General features: G+C 36.6%; 2 protein-coding genes across 2 annotated transcripts in view; both read right to left on the reverse strand.

The window, feature by feature from the left end:
• Nucleotides 1-23: 23 nt before the first annotated feature.
• On the reverse strand, nt 24-2,612 carry LOC134838908 (NADP-dependent malic enzyme-like). The gene has a single exon (XM_063854223.1). It carries the CDS (start codon nt 2,610-2,612, stop codon nt 828-830), a length of 1,785 nt encoding a protein of 594 aa, XP_063710293.1. The 3' UTR covers nt 24-827.
• An 89-nt stretch (nt 2,613-2,701) lies between these two features.
• Nucleotides 2,702-19,323, reverse strand: part of LOC134838910 (calcium release-activated calcium channel protein 1-like) — a 38,272-nt gene continuing 21,650 nt past the window's right edge. Inside the window, exons 2-3 of the mRNA XM_063854225.1 lie at nt 10,155-10,468; nt 2,702-3,460 (exon numbers count right to left, since the gene is read on the reverse strand). Coding sequence (XP_063710295.1) covers nt 2,991-3,460; nt 10,155-10,461 — 777 coding nt within the window. The 5' untranslated portion in view covers nt 10,462-10,468 and the 3' untranslated portion in view covers nt 2,702-2,990. The remainder of the gene's footprint in view (nt 3,461-10,154; nt 10,469-19,323) is intronic.

Here is a 19,323-nt window from a genome sequence, read left to right on the forward strand (position 1 = left end):
CGACCTCCTTCTACTAAAAAAGCAAAACTAATGAATTCAATTTCCAAATACTAAGTATTACCAAATTGAAAACTATTTACAGCGATAGAAAGACATCTGGACAACGTAAATGCAAATCAATGTACTGCAGTGCACTTGCAGCGGTGTTCAAAACAGAATTTACTGAAAGATTATCATCACAAATTATTATCGATTCATCTATCTTTAATGAACTAACTAACAGATTACGCTCCTTTTTGAAAGTTATCAGCCATAAAATACAGAAGGAATCTAAGACTTGACTCCTTCGTTCACCTTTGAACTGCAAAATGCAGATTTACCAAAAAACCCATTGCTTTTAGACCTCACTTTCGAAGAATCGTGCCATTCAGTGATTTCTAAGTTTCGGAAACAATATTTCAAAATTTTGTTTTTGAGAAAATTAGATAAATAGTATTATCGCAAGGGTAAATATCATGAAAAGTCAGCTATAATACCTCAGTTTGATTGAATTACATCAAATGAGATAATATTTATATCAATTTGAACACCACAAGTATTTAAAATATTCTCTCGGAGAAACATCTGTTAGAAATAATCTATACAAAATCTAATACATAACAAAATTCCAGCGAAAAAATCAAAACGCATCCCAATTTGGAAATATAGCTTCTTTTCTTTCTTGCCACAAAGCTGAAATCCAAACAATTAGTACCATATTTCACTGTAATTTGGAAAACTGAAGATAAAGAACTGAAATGAAAGGAACTGAAGTAAATGAAACTTGGCGATATGAAGGTCCACACAGCATGCAGTGGCAACGATTTCTAATTCCAGATCAGTTTGTATCACTTCACCTCATTCGGACCATCAAGAGGGAACGGGTAAAGTTTGGGCATGAAATCTCTGTACTCATAATCATACACATGCTCTCTTATAAACTCATCTTTATCCATCGGTTCCGGGTAGTAAGTAGCGATTCCAGTTCTGTAACTGTACTCGGCTAGTCTGGCGGCTAATTTGATACTGTCTTCTCTGATATCGCCCAGGGGCGGGTAGAGCAACCCGCGATCCAGGTCTTCCTCTCTGACCATCTCAGCTAGATACTGCGCACACTTCAAAAACATGTGTTCAGTTATATGTTTCACTCTACAACTCATCGCCGTCATTGCCATAGCCGGAAATATGAAAGCGTTGTTTCCTTGACCCGTGTAGAACGTCTTACCTTCATACTCCACAGGGTCGAAGGGACTTCCAGACGCGAATAGAATTTTTCCCTTCGAAATTCTATAAACATCTTCAGCTGTACATTCAGCACACGATGTCGGGTTGCTCAGGGCAAATATCACTGGTCTTTCATTCCACTCCGACATTTTTGCAATTATTTCATGCGATATCAGACCTGGGGAACCGGTAGCTCCAAGCAGTGCAGTCGGTTTAACCAAATCAATCACCTCTTTGTAGTCCGGCATTAGCGGAAAGTCTTTGCAGAACGGCTTTTGGAAGCTAGAAATTGCCGCGTCTGTTCTAGATTTAACTAAGAGTCCATCTTTGTCCACCAAAAAGATCGAATTGTAAGCTTCTTGACTTGTCAAGCCACTGTCGACCATTGCCCTGTGAAGCAACATTGCGATACCTGTGCTAGCTCCCCCCGCTCCCAAAAACAGAAACTTGTTCTCTCTCAAAGGAACTTTGGTGACCCGTAGGGCAGATAGAAGCCCTGCTACTGCAACAGCAGCAGTACCTTGAATGTCATCATTAAACGTGCAGTACTGGTTTCTATATCTATGAAGAAATTTAAATGCATTTTGATTGGCGAAGTCCTCGAACTGAATGAGAGTAAACTGTCCGTACTTTCTTTTCACGGCCGCCATAAACTCTTCCATTAAGGCGTCGTATTTTTCACCTGTAACTCTTTTATGTCTCAATCCTGTATAGAACTTATCATTCAATAGTTTATCGTTGTTGGTCCCTACATCAATACAAACTGGTAAAGACTGATGCGGCTGAACACCTGACAGCGCCGTGTAAAGGGCTAGCTTCCCTACACTAATGCCCATCGCATATGCTCCTAGATCACCCAAACCCAGAACTCGTTCACCGTCAGTTACAACTATTGCTTCTATATTTTGCTCAGGCCAATTGCACAGGACATCGTATACATGTCCTAAGTCGTTGATCGTTATGTACAGACCTCTAGGTTGATGGTAAATCATGCCATATTTGAGACACACTTCTCCTACCGTTGGTGTGTACACTATCGGCATCATTTGTTCTATATTTTCAATGAGAACTCTGTAAAATAGTTTCTTGTTCCGCATTTGCAAATCTGTCAGGTAGATATATTTGTTCAGGTTCGACGTCAGAGCATTGAAGTTCAGCAGAACCCGCTCATGCTGTAAGTCTTGGTTAGTAACTACAGGTGGCAACAAACCGTGGATCCTTAACGTCTGACGTTCTTCTATAGTGAATGCTAGTCCTTTATTTAAAGCAGGTTCGCGTAAGAGTTGAGTGCCCTGAATTGCATGGTTCTGGGGCGATTTCTCTTTGGAACCATTTCTGACAAATTGCGATGAAACTGCAGCTGATTGTCGCTTTGAGACACTAACTAGTCGTGACTTACAAACAAACATTTTCTGAAATTAAATATTTCATATTACACTCAACTATAAAGGAAAGTTTTGAAGCAATTACTGATCGCAAGTCTAAAGAAAAAATAATATGATATTTATCATCTATTGTATTGAAATATGCGATTCTGAATACCTTTTGAATTAAAATAAAGGAGACTTCCCCACTCAATAAATGACTAATCTAGAACTTATATTCAAACACTTTTCTAACTTAATTCAAACGTGAATGCATCTTTCAAACGTAGATCTTCATGAAAATCAGAGACTAGTATTGAAGACTGGTGAAAACCTATTCCAATGTAACACGTTTGATGCAGAAACGTTATTCGTGATTTTCGATTTGATGCGTCTTCGTATTTGGTCCAGGTTAAAGAAGAACTAGGCATTCATTATACCCCCGGCTAGGCCAGGGGAGGCACCACTTGAGCTCACACTGTTAGTCTTGGGCAGTTTGCGAGAATCACTAAGCAACATGTCCAAATGACGATTGTAATTATCAGTATGCATTGTTGCCAGCTGCCAGTAAAACTTCACTCCAAAGCAGATAAAAAGAAACATTAGCGGAATAACTATTATTGTAGCTGCTATCGCTGCATACACATTGTAAGGCCAGAACTTAATCCAACAAACCAGCGCAATTTCAGCCAAGAACAACATGATCCCGACGCCTGTAGAGAGAATCCATGCAAGGTCCACGTAGTAAGTAATGTGTTTGTCATGTACCATATATGACCTGTCTTCTAACTCCACCTCCAAATTTGGTAGAATACACGTTGAAATTAGAAGTGCCAGCAAATGTACTGCAATTAAAATCGTCGTACATACAGAGAATAGCACCAGCAAAGAACCTGGAAGTATACAGCAAAGACGCTTAAGGACTAGAGCAACATTTCTAACTTTTGAAAAACTAATCCCTTTAACAATTACCTCCCACCAAGTTTGGTGAATGACTGGATCTAACATTTGGCAAAGAAAGTTTCCGAGCTCAGCTAGAGAAACATTTTTGTTTGACTGTTTATAAGTTGTTGTCTAACTTTATGAATTTGAAACTTAAAAAAATAACCATCAGAAGGGTGGAAAAGTTTTAATGAGACCGAAAAAAAAATTGTTTGATATCTTCTGAACATTTCAACTTCCGAAAAATGCATATCAGATTATTTCAAGAACTGATGTTAGTTAGATAAGCACTTTTTTCATAAAATTGACTGGCTGGGAAAATTGAAACCAAAAATCTATTTTCGAAACTAGAAGTCGATCACCGTTTTTTTGCTATCAGTCAATCACAGTTTTCTTATTTGATAATCAGATTAGTTGATTGTTGATTGATTACTTGAAACTGCGAGTCAAACTTTGAATCCGTTATTGGTTTTCAGTTTCACTGTGCAGACTAATCCATCCTGTCGAGAAAATGTTTCGACGACTTTGGCTTATGGCCACAATCCGCAGGAATTGAAGTCTTTGAGCATCCAAACCATGTTCGGTTTCAAATTTGAAGTTGAAATTGTCCACTTTGCTTGCTTCTGCTGACCGGTTATAAATTCCCTTGAAGAAACTATTCCAGAATTGATCCAAGAGCAGCTGTGAAGCTTTCGAAAAAATTGAAAGACGGGTTTTTCACTTTAAAGACAGCGTGGCAAACTCGGGAGTTACTCGACCGAGTAATAAGTGTTTCGAGTGAGCAGCAGATCATCTTCAATTCCGTCGGATACGTGTGTCAGCGGCCTCGCATTCATTGTTGGCTCAATTTCTCTGATGAAAAATGTCAGTGTTTTGAAGGTGAGTGTTCTCGAGCGGATAACCTTGTGTGAGGCGAGTTTGAAAAACGTAACTAGCCATTCCCACCGGCGCTGCTGAAGGGAGTATAGCCGCTGTTAGGCGCTGCTGGAGGGAGTATTAGCAACGACAAAGCTTGTTCCAGAATCAGACACCAGTTTCAATGGTTTTCCTCGGCGGGCAAATAAGCGTCTATTACAGAAAAAAAACTGTTAAGTGAGACGAGAAGTGAAAAATCCTGTAATTGCGAAGGGATGGTGATTTGTAGAAAGCAGTCTTCCCATTGGAAGATCTGACTTTTCAGCATAGTCAAATTACTGCATTCTTCTGAGCGATATACATCTGCGGATGATACTTTTAGGCATCCAGCAGCATCGTAAATTCCAGTTGTGTTCGTTTGCTGTGGTCATTAATTATTCCTTGCCGCAGTGAGCAGGAAGTGTACATTAAGCAATAGCAATCGAGTAATTGAATTATCACCAGCAGGAATTATTGGATATCTAACAAATAGTAGCATTGGTGCGTGGGTTAACTGTCCTGTTGAACGACATACAGGAAATACACCAGGTTTCATCCAGAAAAATGGCTGAAATCCGAAGACGACTTCTACTTTTCGATTGCTTTCTATTTCTGAGGGTCTGGGATTTCAGGGGAAAAAAATCATGCCTTTGAGCAGTTTTGATGATCAGACTTTTGCCAGATGCGACACTTGCTGGTCTTACATTGGCATTTTTCATCTCGTTTGATGTTTTCTGAGAAGAAAAAAACAGTTGGCAATTGTCCGCAAAAGACTTTCCAGTTTCTGATGCGTTGAGCATCAAATATAGGGTTCAAAATTGGAACCAATATTGGTCGCGAAAACAGGAACGTTTTCCAATTGCATGTTTTCTTGTGAAGGCCAGTTGCTAGAAAATTCCTTCGAAAATATGGTCCTTAAAACCAGCGCGAGTGTCGAGACATTACAGCAGCAGTGAAACTTCTGATAAAATAGTCAGCAAGGTTTAGCAAAGTCAGAATGTAAAACCATTGATCGTATTTCTAGTGTTCGCAGTCCGTACAAAACTGCTGTGTATCGGACCAGAAACAAAAATTTTCCGATTTGTTAATCGAGTTCCTCGATAACCAAACAGAATAGGCCCACAATGTGAACCGCACCTTGCATAATAAGATTCGGAATCGTAAGGCGTTTGATCGGAGCGACACATGCCTTTGAGATGACAAATTTGAACGTTGTTGTTATAAGCAACTCAGAGGTTGTAAACTGCTGCAAGAGCAAAAGCTGATGCGCTACACAACGTGTTAAGCTAGATTGTGACAGGATTTCCCTTATCGAAGCAATTCCGTGCTAAAAAAAACAGTTTCAAAGCTTTCAATTTCTTTGAGCCAAAATATGAAATCCTGAATTTTTTTGACATCTAAAGCAGTGTCTCACTTAACACCGTGAGACCACGAGGTTTAATAAACTTTCCGAATACTAATTGTCCTGTTCCATTTGATAATTTTGCAATCAAGCAAAAAATCAGTTTTATTGTCTGTCGCTAACTTGCGAACGGCATAACAAGTTAAATAGGAAGAGTATAGAGCACGAATTATAAGTATAGTAAAATCATTAACTTCTATTTGACTGTTTTCCTTCCAAAAGTACCGAAGATAGGGCCTGTCCTCAGGGTTCACCAAAACCTGGAAACACATGTCGTCTATGTCTGCATATATATCTATTTTGTTCGGTCGAAAGCGAAATATAAAACCAGTCAAACTGCACGTAAGATCGTTTGAAGGATTATCCCTGAAAATCGCGGACTAATCTGACTTTATCGGGTGTAACGTCATTGTTCACTAAATGATGCCGTAAAAACTATGACTTCATGTCTGTATCGTTTGGTGACGTAACTTTTTCTAACTCTGACATGGCTGTTGCCCTCGCAGTTCAGGTTTCTTTGTTAGTCGTAATTTCGATGGCACAATATCTGATTTCCAATGAGAGCGTTTCGAAGACCCATTTCCACTGATTTTTTTTGTAGCCAATCGAGTATCTTTTGGTATAAAGCTTTACCCAAAAGATTGTGCGAATGAACATGAGTGAAAGTCTTAGGAGTAATGGCACTGAAGAGTATTTAGCCTTGTTGCGACCGAAGCAGGTCCATCCAAGTAGCACTTCTATTGCCCGAGTAACGGTTAGTCCGTAAGCTGTGTTTTCAACTTCAGAAATTCGTGATTGTTGTTACCGATTATAATCGAAATATTGTTATCCTTGAAATTAGGAACTTCAAAAACATTTCAAGTGTGAAAACTTGGTACACATAGCGCTGATATGAGAAACGACCAATGGGCATAAGTTAGAGTCTGGGACTGTCAAGACATCCTCTAGTAGAATTGGGTTTTGTGTAGCGTTATAACGTTTAGTGCGAGCCACCACAGATGCAACTTAAACCAATTTGTTCTGGTAATATCTAGACGTTGGAAGTTTTGTGATTTTGTTAGTGTCCGAACCAACTTTAGCAGCAAATGATTCCAGTAAGCGGACGACGGAGCTACCGTGTCAAAAAAAGGAAAAAAGTTTTGCCACCATAAGAAGTTCGACTGGCAAGTAGGCTGCTAGACCTGACCTCTCACAACTATATACTGCGTGAACAGCAGCTTTGTTTGCGTTTTTTGCTGGACCAGCAGATGGATCGCGAAGACGCGTATGAGGCTTTTCGCCATAATTGTTTGTTCGGCAAAGCAGTTTCAATATGAATTCAGAAACTTTGATTTGCTAAAAAGTTGAAAAACAGTCATTTTCCTGTTGAAACAAGATGTCTCGTATCCTTGCTTACAATCTAAGGCTTTGAAGTACTCAAGTAAGTAGAGAGGCTAGCAAGTGTCTCCACCAGGAGGCAGAAATTTGCAGTACTTGAATTTGCGTTGAAGCTCTTTTGAGTTAGGCTTTTGATCCTCGGAAGATTGTTTTGTGCACAATGGTTTTGTCTGCTGTTTCCAGTAAAACAACGAGAGTTTCTGAAGTTGCCCGATAACTCGAAGACTAATTGCTATCGTTACGGAAACCAGATGTAGGCATATCGTGACAATCTTTAGCATATCGTTGAAACGTCCGAGTTTAATGTCTCCAAGCAAGCAATGTTTTTATCAATAACATATCGATTCCAATTCTAAACTGACAAGATTCAGCAATTTTGCCAAACCAGTATTTTAGTTTCTTGTTGAAAAAATGTCAGATACGAAGCCCATTCGCTCAAATGTGTTAACTTTAGTGAGTAGTAAGTCAGAAAATTGTGTGTATGACTATGGTTGAACAGGAGTAGGAGGTCTAAACTTGAGAGCCGTTGTAAAAACCAAATCTATTCCAATTACCAAATTCATCACACGGACAAAGAAGAGCAAGTTCAGTTCATATGTGTCTCCAATTATGCCATAACCAGCAATCACGGATTTTGCTTCGTCAGTGATTTCAGATGACTCATCTTAATTGGAGGAAGCAGTTTTTAGACGAGTTTTGCTTGTTGCAGGCATTCTGAAACCAAATGAAGCGACCAACCAAATTCCAGGTGACAAGAAAATTTTGAAGTTTACGCTTTCAACCAACATAACGAATTTGAGCCAAAGCTTGTTCAACGGAGTAAGATAATTTATACCGAATAATATCAAACATTAACCGTAAAATATCACTTTCACCTATCCTCCTCCGACAACGATGTGTTATTGAGATTAACAAAGGTTGTAGTGATTGTCTTTATGTTCTTGATGAATTGGAATCATCAGAAAGTATTTTGAGATGACCGCAGTCTAATAACAACTTTTTTTCCTTCAAACTAGTGTCGTTTTTATTGAAAAAAAAGTGATTCGAGAACTATACAAAAGCGTAGAAAATTAGTGAAAGAAATATGATCAACATAACATGTCTTCAAAAAAAATTTAAAAATAAATTTTTTTTTTCTGGTTAGGCTCTAAATGAAGAGAAGAATCCAAAACAAGTTTTCTTTCTAGTAAAATCAAATTTTCATTCTAGAAGTCTACAAAAAACAGAAAAATTTCATATAACAATTAGACAAATTCTGCATTTAGACAAAAATTAAAAATTTAAATCTGCTTTTTCGCAACAGTTTTTTTTTCTCCTTTTTTTTGTCTTTGGAATCACGACTGAAAGGGCTTTCATATATATTACTCGAATCAATCCAATGATTATTAGTGGCATCTGAATTTGCGCTGAAAACTAAGACAAACCGGAATACAAAGTCCCTCCACATTTTCAGATGGTCGGAACAATAACGGTGTATATGCGGGTAAGACCAAGTATAGCAAAGTGTAACTGGTTGTTTTTATATGTTTTGACAAAACAAACCATATTGTATAACTAAAAATACAATAACACCAAAAAAACGCGTGTTACCGACCAAAACAGTTTTAATGGCGCCACAAAAAACGCTTAACCTCTTTATTCCAGTGGTAGGATAGTTGAGTCAAATTTGTTATCCTTACAACTATACGGTCTTTAATGTCAGTTGAAACCGGAAACAGGGTTTAAAATTGGTTATGATTTATCTTATTAGTTTATTAGAGAAAAAGAAGAGAGAGAAGGACAAAGAGGATTACTGCTTAACTAATAGAATTTAACTCCAACAGCAAAATAAAATAGATTGCAGTGAAAGGATACTTAAAAATAACGTTTACCTCTAATCTTGAAGGTGTTAGGTATTTTAGCAGACCAGTTTTTTTAGCAAACCATCTTTTAGCAGACTCAAACAATTAGCATTTAGAAGACTAACTTCAGACGCGTATTTTTTAAATAGCTTCTACTTGCACCGGTGCTCTTACATTCGGCACGAGTGTTATCGTGGGTGTAAATCTGCTTTGCCACGAATTTAGACCATCCGTTTTTGGAGTTAATAGCGTTGTAAGCAAATCATGAGATGATTGTATTAACTAGAAAAGCTTGGCCGAGCGTCTTGTTACGTCTGTGAATCAATTAAGTGTCAGTTGTATGACGTCGGTCTCCTAAGAGGCTCATTTTTCAGTTTTTATGCTAAAACATTGGTCTGCTGGAAAATCCGTCCCAAACTTGAAATTGGATCGCAAAGTAACAAGTTCCCACATTTGAAGTTTTGAATCAAGAGTATTGACTTAATTCGTAAAACATTTGATTATATTAGGCTAATTCGCAAAAAATTCACCGTAAAAAATAATTAGGTTCTAAAACTGGATATTGTAAAAATATTGTTCGTGTTATCCAATTGTCATGAACACTGTAACGCGGACTAACTAAGCAATGAAAAACACATTTTTTCTTATTACCTGGCCAGATAAAACCACTACTTAAATCATAAAATTGATGATCATTCGAGATGGGGCGAAGAAGGAAAAAGAGCCTTAAAACAAATCGTGGAATTGACATGTGTAAAAAAGTACATTCAGCGCCACAAACTGGCGAATTTTCGCAGTTCAATATTTTTTAAATGTAAACTAAATGGGAGTGAAAAGATATGTCATATTGAATATCTTTACTCGTGATTCGCTTGATACACGAATTGTTTCTGAGTGAAGACAAAATGCGATTTTAAACTTTCAGAGTAATTTAGAGCGAACAACTCTTGTTTTAAATGGTTCAACAGTGTTTTGTGATATTTTAACTGAACCACCTAACAAAGATAAATAGATATTGTAGTTGTTCAACGCCGTTACGAATATTCTTTTTTCTATGAAGTAAACGATTTCCAGTAACCTAAAGTTATCAGACAAAGAAATCAGACGCATTTTTTATTGTTTGAAATTTACCTGGAATGTCGGTAGAATCCGATGAGCCAGATTGAATTTGAGTTTCCACTAAAGCTATGATTGCGAACCCAGATAGGAGAGCCGAGGTTCCAGAAGAAGCTTTCAGTTTGGATCGACTTAGAACGAGATGGCGCCATCTGATCAACTGATCATGAGAGTAATTCGATGTAGTGTTGACAAATGCATACTGTTCTTGGGTGTTGCCATAGGGAGACATCGGGTTAGGCGTCGTCGGGAGTGAGGAATTGGGAGTATGGACAACAATGGAGGGATATATGGGAGGTGGTACTAAGCTCTTATCCTTCATTTCAATTTCTGAAATGTCGCTAACAGACTGTTGAAAGATTTTCAGCTAGATTAACAAAAAAAACAGCAAAAATTATCACGGTAACTGAAGTTACTAAACTTGTCTTCCGTCCTTTCACCCAATCAAAAAACAATAGAATTTTTTATAAATTAAGGGAGGGTAAAGAAAATTAGGTGGATAACGCGAGATAAAGTAAAATCGAGATGACTGGGAATCAACTCAACCAGACAACAAATACCTGCACAAAAGACACGAGTTGAATGAAACTCAAAAAAATGACCTGCTATTAGGCTACAGGTCTATCAGATCCTTGACTAGGCTGCGCTTAAGTTCCCTTGTCTCTACATATTAGGACAATCGAAAACAGTTTTATCATTAGTAGTGACGAGTACACAGGAAGCATTTGCAACTTTTAAATCCACAGAGGTCACATCTAAAAAACGGTTATCCACAGAGATCACGTCTGAAAAACAATCCCAAATTTTTACTGCGTTTTTCTCTATACTGGCTTATTGTTGAAGATTTTCTCGACAAAACCCAACAAAAATATTCGAAAATAGAGCTCGAGAGAGGCAAAATTCTACTGTAAACTTCGAACTACTTGGCACATCGAAAATCAAAACGAAAATAATAAAAATGGATCCATCAATTGAATCGTATTACATTGCTTATAAAATTGTAGATAAATTCGAATGAAAAATGTTCTTCTTTGTAATTTACTTTTTTATTTTACTACTTAAATTACTCAAACTATTCCAACTGACCTTTAACTATTCCGTATAAAAAAGATTCATCTCATCGATCGAAACTCTAAAAAGAAACGAGATGGAGCTTAATACTTGTTTGCTGCACTCAGTAGTTACCAAATTCTTCTTCAATTTACTGATTTGTCTTTAATCGCTTTTATAATACTACTCAGTGTTATTTGAGAATAAGCCGTGGATATAATGTCGAGTGCTCACAAATTGAGCTTCGAAGAGTTAAATAACTTTTGTAAGTTCAGCCGATTATAAAATATATTCATACCTATACAAACCGAAGAAAGATTATCGGAATCTTATAGAGATAATCGGCAGCGTATCTGCCGCAAACAAAAAAAAGGTCGGATTTAAGCTAAAAAAACCTACTGATTCTAACCGCGAGAGGTTTTTGCTCTTCTTCATTCCCGAAGACACCAAAAACTTGATTTTAGTGTCGAGCATAACGGCTCCTATTAGATTTGAAACCCTGTCAAATGAAAACCTTGTGCACTTTTATAAGGAAAGTACCACCGAGAAAAAAATATTGAGCAGGTACGTTTTATAAAAATTGGAATGCATAAATTTTTCAGAGAACCAAATCTGTGCGCAAAAAGTTTTGAGTCCAGATGACATTATTGTCCATGAGCTAAATGATGTTATAACCACTAAATTCATTCCCGAAATGGTTGTATTTGTGAAATACCCCACATCTTAAATAATCAAGGAACCAATTTGACCATTGACGCTTATAACAAATTGATAAACGAAAATAAAGGCAATAGGGATGAGTTCCAGGTGCTAAAGAATAACTCAAGGGTGAAAGATTTCAAAGAATGGAGTTTTGCGTTTTGGGACAAGATTCATTTCAAGGATGATCATGGTGTCCCATTCTTGCGTAACTGCCTTCGATCACTAGTTTGTCAATACTCTAACAACCTACTCAGGCAGAAATCTATCCCTGACTATACTAACCAGGTAAACTCGAAAGCAAGTTATCAACATTGAAACCAACCCTATAGAAGACAAAACAACGGCAGTTACACTTCTACTAATAAATTTGCGAGTTTAAATCACCAGTACCAGCAGCAAACCAGCTATGCGTAGTGTTTTCATCGGAAACGACACTAGTTCAGATATATCTCTCAAAAACCTGGTAATTGTTTTCTAAATCTTGAAAAGTTACAGAACACCTAGAGAACAACAGGGACAATAAAATTATTTTTATTCTTAACTGTAGAAACTTGAACCATTATGACCGTTGTTTATCAGCAACCTGGTTTAATGACTCAAACAACAAATTGTGGCCGCTAGACAGTTCAAACTTTGTTGTATATAGATCTGACAGAACTTTAGAGAACAGCAAAAAAAAAACAAAAGGAGGATGTGTAACGCTACTTGTAGCAAAAAACTTGAACGCAAAACTACGTCAAAATCTTAATACACTGAAACAAATGTATGATAGAATCTGGGTTGAACACAAAAACTCATCGAATAAGAATGAAAAATTAACAATTGTTATATTATCATACAACCTCAACAAATAACCCGAAGCAATGAAAATGAAAAAATTGAGGAACTGGCTAGCTCTACTGACTATGCACAATCATAGAACTCTAATTTGATCCTGTTAGGAGATTATAACCTGATTTATCTCACGGTAGATGAGAAGTCATCTCTGGATACGATTTAATCCCGTATAACATCGAAGTTACCAACAAAACAACACCAACACTTTCAAGAGCTCTTTTAAACTGCAGAATCACAGATTATATTTTAAAAAGACCAATCCAGCAGATCAATTATATTCACTACTCCAATTAAATTGGACCATTTAACCACATTTGTCATCACTGAAACCAGAATATGCGAAAAAAACCATTCCAATAACACGCAGTGATTGTTTAAACTTATTACTCGAAGAAGCCTTAGGAACGAGATACTGAACGAACTGCTGTCAAATCACTCCGGACAAAATGTACAAACTTAATTGTTGTCAGCGCAATTATCAGTTTTCCCCCACCTTAAACCAGTTATAAACAAAATGATAAACCATGAATAAACTTTGAGGACAATCAATTTATATCACAACTCTTCTCAAAAAAAAGACTGAACGTCAAAAATGGAACATCATCCATGACACAAGACACTCAAAAAAATTATCCAATCACATATGCCTTCTGAAAAACTTTTTCTGAGAACCCATGAGAAAAAATTTCAAAATGGCAAACCTCCTGAGCTAGGAATTTTGCACATTAGGTTAATTCTTTGATAAAAAAACCAAGTATCCAAGATTTCTTTGTGAAATATATGAATTTCAAAAAAAAAATCATTTACGTTCTTCACAAGCATTGAATGTAAAAAAGAACTGCTGAATTTTAATGCCAAAAACTAGCAGGTCCATCTGAAATTCATGCATGGGCTCTGAAATATAAATGCAAAAAAATGGACAGGCATTTGATGTTCCTTCTAAACGAATTCCTGAAAAAGGCCAATACCCGAGTTACTAAAAAAGCAAGTCACACCAATATACAAAAAAGACGATCCAGAAGATTCTATGGCATTCAATTCTAATGATGACTGGTTCCCAAAACGTACGATAGGATTGTTAGGTTTCCCTGAAAGTGCGATTCAAATTATAAATTGTTTCATAAGAAGTCGTAAACAGAAAACAATTGTCAATAGTTGAATCAAACTGGATTTCATTACAACATGTGGATACACAGGGTTTTGTACGGCGACTTCTCATTTTTAATCTTTACATCATTGATCTAAATAAGCAATTACCTGACTCCTGTAAACTAGTTCAATAAGCCGACGACACATCACTGAGAACAACATGATGTAAGTCTGGCGCTAAAATTCATTGGAAAAAAAGCTGCAAAAAAAATCACAGAACTTCAATTCCATTCTCTCAGTGAAAGCCAAGAAAACAGAACTTATCATCTTCAGTCGAAAAAATGGAAGAGAAAATGGGGGAAAATTCTCAATCTCGTCAGATAAAAATTGGAGAAAAAGCGGCAGTGAAATATCTTGGAGTTATTATCGATCAGTTAACACTTATCATTCAATGAGAAAATAAAATGATTTAAAGAAAAATGGCTTCCGGAATAAAAACATTACAACTGGGAAAAACCAATTCCAATCGAAACAAAAATTTTCATAATAAACGCACCTGTTAGTAGTCATCTGCACTACCCAGCAATTCTCCTAAGTGGAATTTCTTCAAGTTTAATAATTTCACTTGGTAAACATTAAATATGGTCAATTAAAACAGGTTGCGATTGTGCAAAATTTGGTTCATCGTCTGACTTGAAATTTAAAACCTTTTACCGATTTCCATTTTTCTTGATTGAAAAATAGTTCGTCAGTTTTAGAAAACCAAGACTAAACGACTGCTAGCTTATGAAAGAATTAAAAATGAAAACAAGGAAATCGAAGTCAACCCAAGAACAAAAAATCTTTTCTCTTCTGAAACATAGAACAGAGAGCAGATTGAAATCTTTTTCAAAAGATCAATTACAATATGGAATAAAATTCAACAAAGCATAACTTCGGATAACATTTTGATTTGAAGAAAAATTCAAGTAGAATTGAAGATCTATTTTTTATTACAGTTAACGAAGATTACACTGACAATCTAATGTAAACTTTACGGAAAAATTTTAATTCAAATTTTCAGTCAATTTCTCAGATAACTGTTTGTGATTACGATAACTCTTATGGCTAGAATTATACTATAATAATAATGCTTGATGTGAAAATATACTGACATACACTTGTTGTCCCGAATTAATTTCGAACTGCAATTTAGGTGTTCATTTTTTTTGCTATTGGCGATTTGGTTGAGAATAATTTATGATACTAGAGAACTACAGTCATATAGAAATAGTGTTTGCCCAGCAAAATTTAAGCTCTATAAATTTACTTTTTACCTTTTAAGCGAATTGGGGAACAATGGGTCGAAAACTGCCTCTGATAAAATTTTTCAAATTTCACCAACACAACTTACGATGTTATTTCGTCAGCCATTTTGAGACCCCAACTCAGTTTTGAGTATCTCGTTTTCTGCGGGATTGACAACTTTATTCGTTTTCATTAGAATTACGCAAAATCGGGTAAAATTCAATATTTCACTTTTAATATGGACTGAAAAGTTTTTTCCAACTCCAAAATGAAGCGTTAAAAGCTTAGATACATTTTTTTTCTTTTCAAGGAAAACCATGAGGTCAAAAATATCACGGTAACTAAAGTTAAAACACGTTACATTCAGCAATTCAACCAGTAGATATTCCCTAGTTGTTTTATAATTAGGGGAAAAAAGAAGAGTACATTGTGAAGGGTGAAGGAAATTTTAAAAATCGAAATAGCGGGGAAGAAGAAGTATTTAATGAATATCTGAAAAAAAAGTCAGATATACTAATAACGTTTCCTGAAACTGCAATGAAATGATATTGGCTTATTTACTGAGTCCTAGCTTTTGTTGTCCTGGTCAGTTACTTCTGGCTCTGATCCTTTTGGCAGCTATCTCCTTCTGGTCTGGCGAGTTCGCCATTGCCTTGCGTCTTCTGACAGCGGTGTACTTCTCGTCTGGCCAGTTCGCCAAGGCCTTAGCCTTCTGGCAGCGCTCTCCTTCTGCTTTGGCGAGTTCCTCAAAGCCTAGGGCCTTCTGGCAGCGGTCTCCTTCTGCTTTGGCAAGTTCACCAATGCCTTGGGCCTTCCGTCAGCGGTCTGCTCCTGCTCTGGCGAGTTCTCCAATGCGTTGGGCACTCTGGCAGCAATATTTTCCCAAAATTTCAAAAAAAAAATTCAAAAAAAGCTGCAAAAAATATCACAGAACTTCAATTCCATTCTCTCAAACTGAAAGCCAAGAAAACAGAACTTATCATCTTCAGTCGAAAAAATGGAAGAGAAAATGTGGGAAAATTCTCAATCTCGTTAGATAAAACTTGGAGAAAAAGAGGCAGTGAAGTATCTTGGAGTTATTATCGATCAGTTAACACTTAACATTCAATGAGTAAATAAATTGATTTAAAGAAAAATGGCTTCCGGAATAAAAACATTACAACTGGAAAAAACCACTTCCAATCGAAACAAAAATTTTCATAATAAACGCACCTGTTAGTAGTCATCTGCACTACCCAGCAATTCTCCTAAGTGGAATTTCTTCAAGTTTAATAATTTCACTTGGAAAACATTAAATATGGGCAATTAAAACAGGTTGCGATTGTGCAAAATTTGGCTCATCGTCTGACTTGAAATTTAAAACCTTTTACCGATTTCCATTTTTCTCGATTGAAAAAAAGTTTGTCAGTTTTAGAAAACCAAGAATAAACGACTGCCAGCTTATGAAAGAATTAAAAATGAAAACAAGGAAATCGAAGTGAACCCAAGAACAAAAAATCTTTTCTCTTCTGAAACATAGAACGGTGAGCAGATTGAAATCTTTTTCAAAAGATCAATTACAATATGGAATAAAATTCAACAAAGCATAACTTCGGATAACATTTTGATTTAAACAAAAATTGAAGTAAAATTGAAGATTTATTTTTTATTACAGTTAGCGAAGATTACACTGACAATCTAATGTAAACTTTACGGAAAAATTTTAATTTAAATTTTCATTTAATTTCTCAGATAACTGTTTGTGATTACGATAACTCTTATGGCTTGAATTATACTATAATAATAAAGCTTGATGAGAAAATATACTAACATACACTTGTTGTCCCGAATTAACTGCAATTTAGGTGTTCATTTTTTTGCTATTGGCGTTTTGGTTGAGAATAATTTATGATACTAGAGAAGTACAGTCATATAGAAATAGTGTTTGCCCAGCAAAATTTAAGCTCTATAAATTTACTTTTTACCTTTTAAGCGAATTGGGGAACATTGGGTCGAAAACTGCCTCTGATAAAATTTATCAAATTTCACCAACACCAACTTACGATGTTATTTCGTCAGCCATTTTGAGACCCCAACTCAGTTTTGAGTATCTCGTTTTCGGCGGGATTGACAACTTTATTCGTTTTCATTAGAATTACGCAAAATCGGGTAAAATTCAATATTTCACTTTTAATATGGACTGAAAAGTTTTTTCCAACTCCAAAATGAAGCGTTAAAAGCTTATATACACTTTTTTTCTTTTCAAGGAAAACCATGAGGTCAAAAATATCACGGTAACTTAAGTTAAAACACGTTAAATTCAGCAATTCAGTCAGTAGATATTCCCTAGTTGTTTTATAATTAGGGGAAAAAAGAAGAGTACATTGTGAAGCGCGAAGGAAATTTTAAAAATCGAAATAGCGGGGAAGAAGAGTATTTAATGAATATCTGAAAAAAAAGTCAGATATGCTAATAACGTTTCCTGAAACTGCAATGAAATGATATTGGCTTATTTACTGAGTCCTAGCTTTTGTTGTCCTGGTCAGTTACTTCTGGCTCTGATCCTTCTGGCAGCTATCTTCTGGTCTGGCGAGTTCGCCATTGTCTTGTCTTCTGACAGCGGTGTACTTCTCGTCTGGCCAGTTCGCCAAGGCCTTAGCCTTCTGGCAGCGCTCTCCTTCTGCTTTGGCGAGTTCCTCAAAGCCTAGGGCCTTCTGGCAGCGGTCTCCTTCTGCTTTGGCAAGTTCACCAATGCCTTGGGCCTTCCGTCAGCGGTCTGCTCCTGCTCTGGCGAGTTCTCCAATGCGTTGGGCACTCTGGCAGCGGTATTTTCCCAAAATTTCGTCAAAAGTGTCTGGAAACATAGATCCATACACCTCTTCGACTACCACTTCGGCGGTCGGCAGCTATTTTCCACAATAAATAAGTTTGAGTTCTACAATGAACAGAATAATTGCACCTGACCTGGAAGTTGACGAGTGATTTTCAAGCAAATACTTTACAGAAGCACAACTGTTATCTGAACGGAGCAACTAATCGGGGCACGGACCCCTTGTCTCGAACACAGAATTCAAATTAAAACTACTACACGTGTGGCTGCTTAAGTCTGACTTGGTCTAAGAAACTGTTGAAACAAAGAGCTATGATCTGGCACAATTCTAGGATGGCACTGTCAAATTAAAACTTCTATGTATGCATATAATAGAAAAACAGCAAAGGAAAAAATAAAGAGACATTCAGAAGTGTCACTACATACACCAGAGCTTTAAGTTTTTTTAAAAAAACTGGATAAAAACCCCGAAAGAGAAGCACAACTTGGAAAAAATCAAAAAAAAAAATAGCGAAATCATCTTTTTAGTAAAAAAAAAATCCAGTGGTAAAAATGAGCGACACATCATTGAAAAGGAATAGCCAGAGGGCCACTTTCAAAAATAAAATGGCAAGGCATGACAATGATCTGCATTTGAGGAGTCGGTAGTCTTGAGCAATTAGCTGTCTCAGGGAATTTTGTTGGGCGAGCATTCAGCAACCTTAAGTGGGTAGAGGTGGAAAAATCATTCAAAATTTTGCTGGTGGACGATGGGTCTAGACGACAGGTTAAAAGCTATCCACTGACACAATACGAAACAAACGAGAGTAAATCTAGAGCCTGATCAGCAGAGTAAGCAACAACCTGAATTTCTGAATAAGGAAATGAGAACACTGAAGGAACATGAGAAAGTCAGATACAGACTTTCGATCTCTTGAGGGAACAGAAAAAAAAACAGATGACCAGCAACCTATCTCGGAGGATGAAGACATGGAAAAAAGAAAAAAGGAGGGTATAAAAAGATTTAGGAAATCGTGGATATTTTCTATAAGCAATAGAAGAAACAAAGATTATTCTTTACATGGAAGATTGAGTTGTAGCAAGCATGAAAAGGAAGAGGACAGAATCCTATGGAAGCGCAACATCATTTTTCTACGGCACGTATACCAATTTGAGTATTTTCAGACTATACGACTAAATGGGTCATCAAGGTTTGACAGTGAGCCTGAAAATCTTCATCGTTCTGACAAAAGTATCATAGTATCCGAGGTTACAGTCAGGAGTCCCTTCATCACGTATTCCAGTCAAAATCCTTGGAATTTTCTAGATATGGAAGTGATAATGATAAAAGAAGATGACAAGTGTTTAAGTCCTTTTCAATTAAAATCGATACGGGTTACGTTTCTTCAATAAGAACACGCAACTCGACAC

This window comes from Symsagittifera roscoffensis, chromosome 2 (genome assembly GCF_963678635.1).
Source record: "Symsagittifera roscoffensis chromosome 2, txSymRosc1.1, whole genome shotgun sequence".
Taxonomy (NCBI): Eukaryota; Metazoa; Xenacoelomorpha; order Acoela; family Convolutidae; genus Symsagittifera; species Symsagittifera roscoffensis.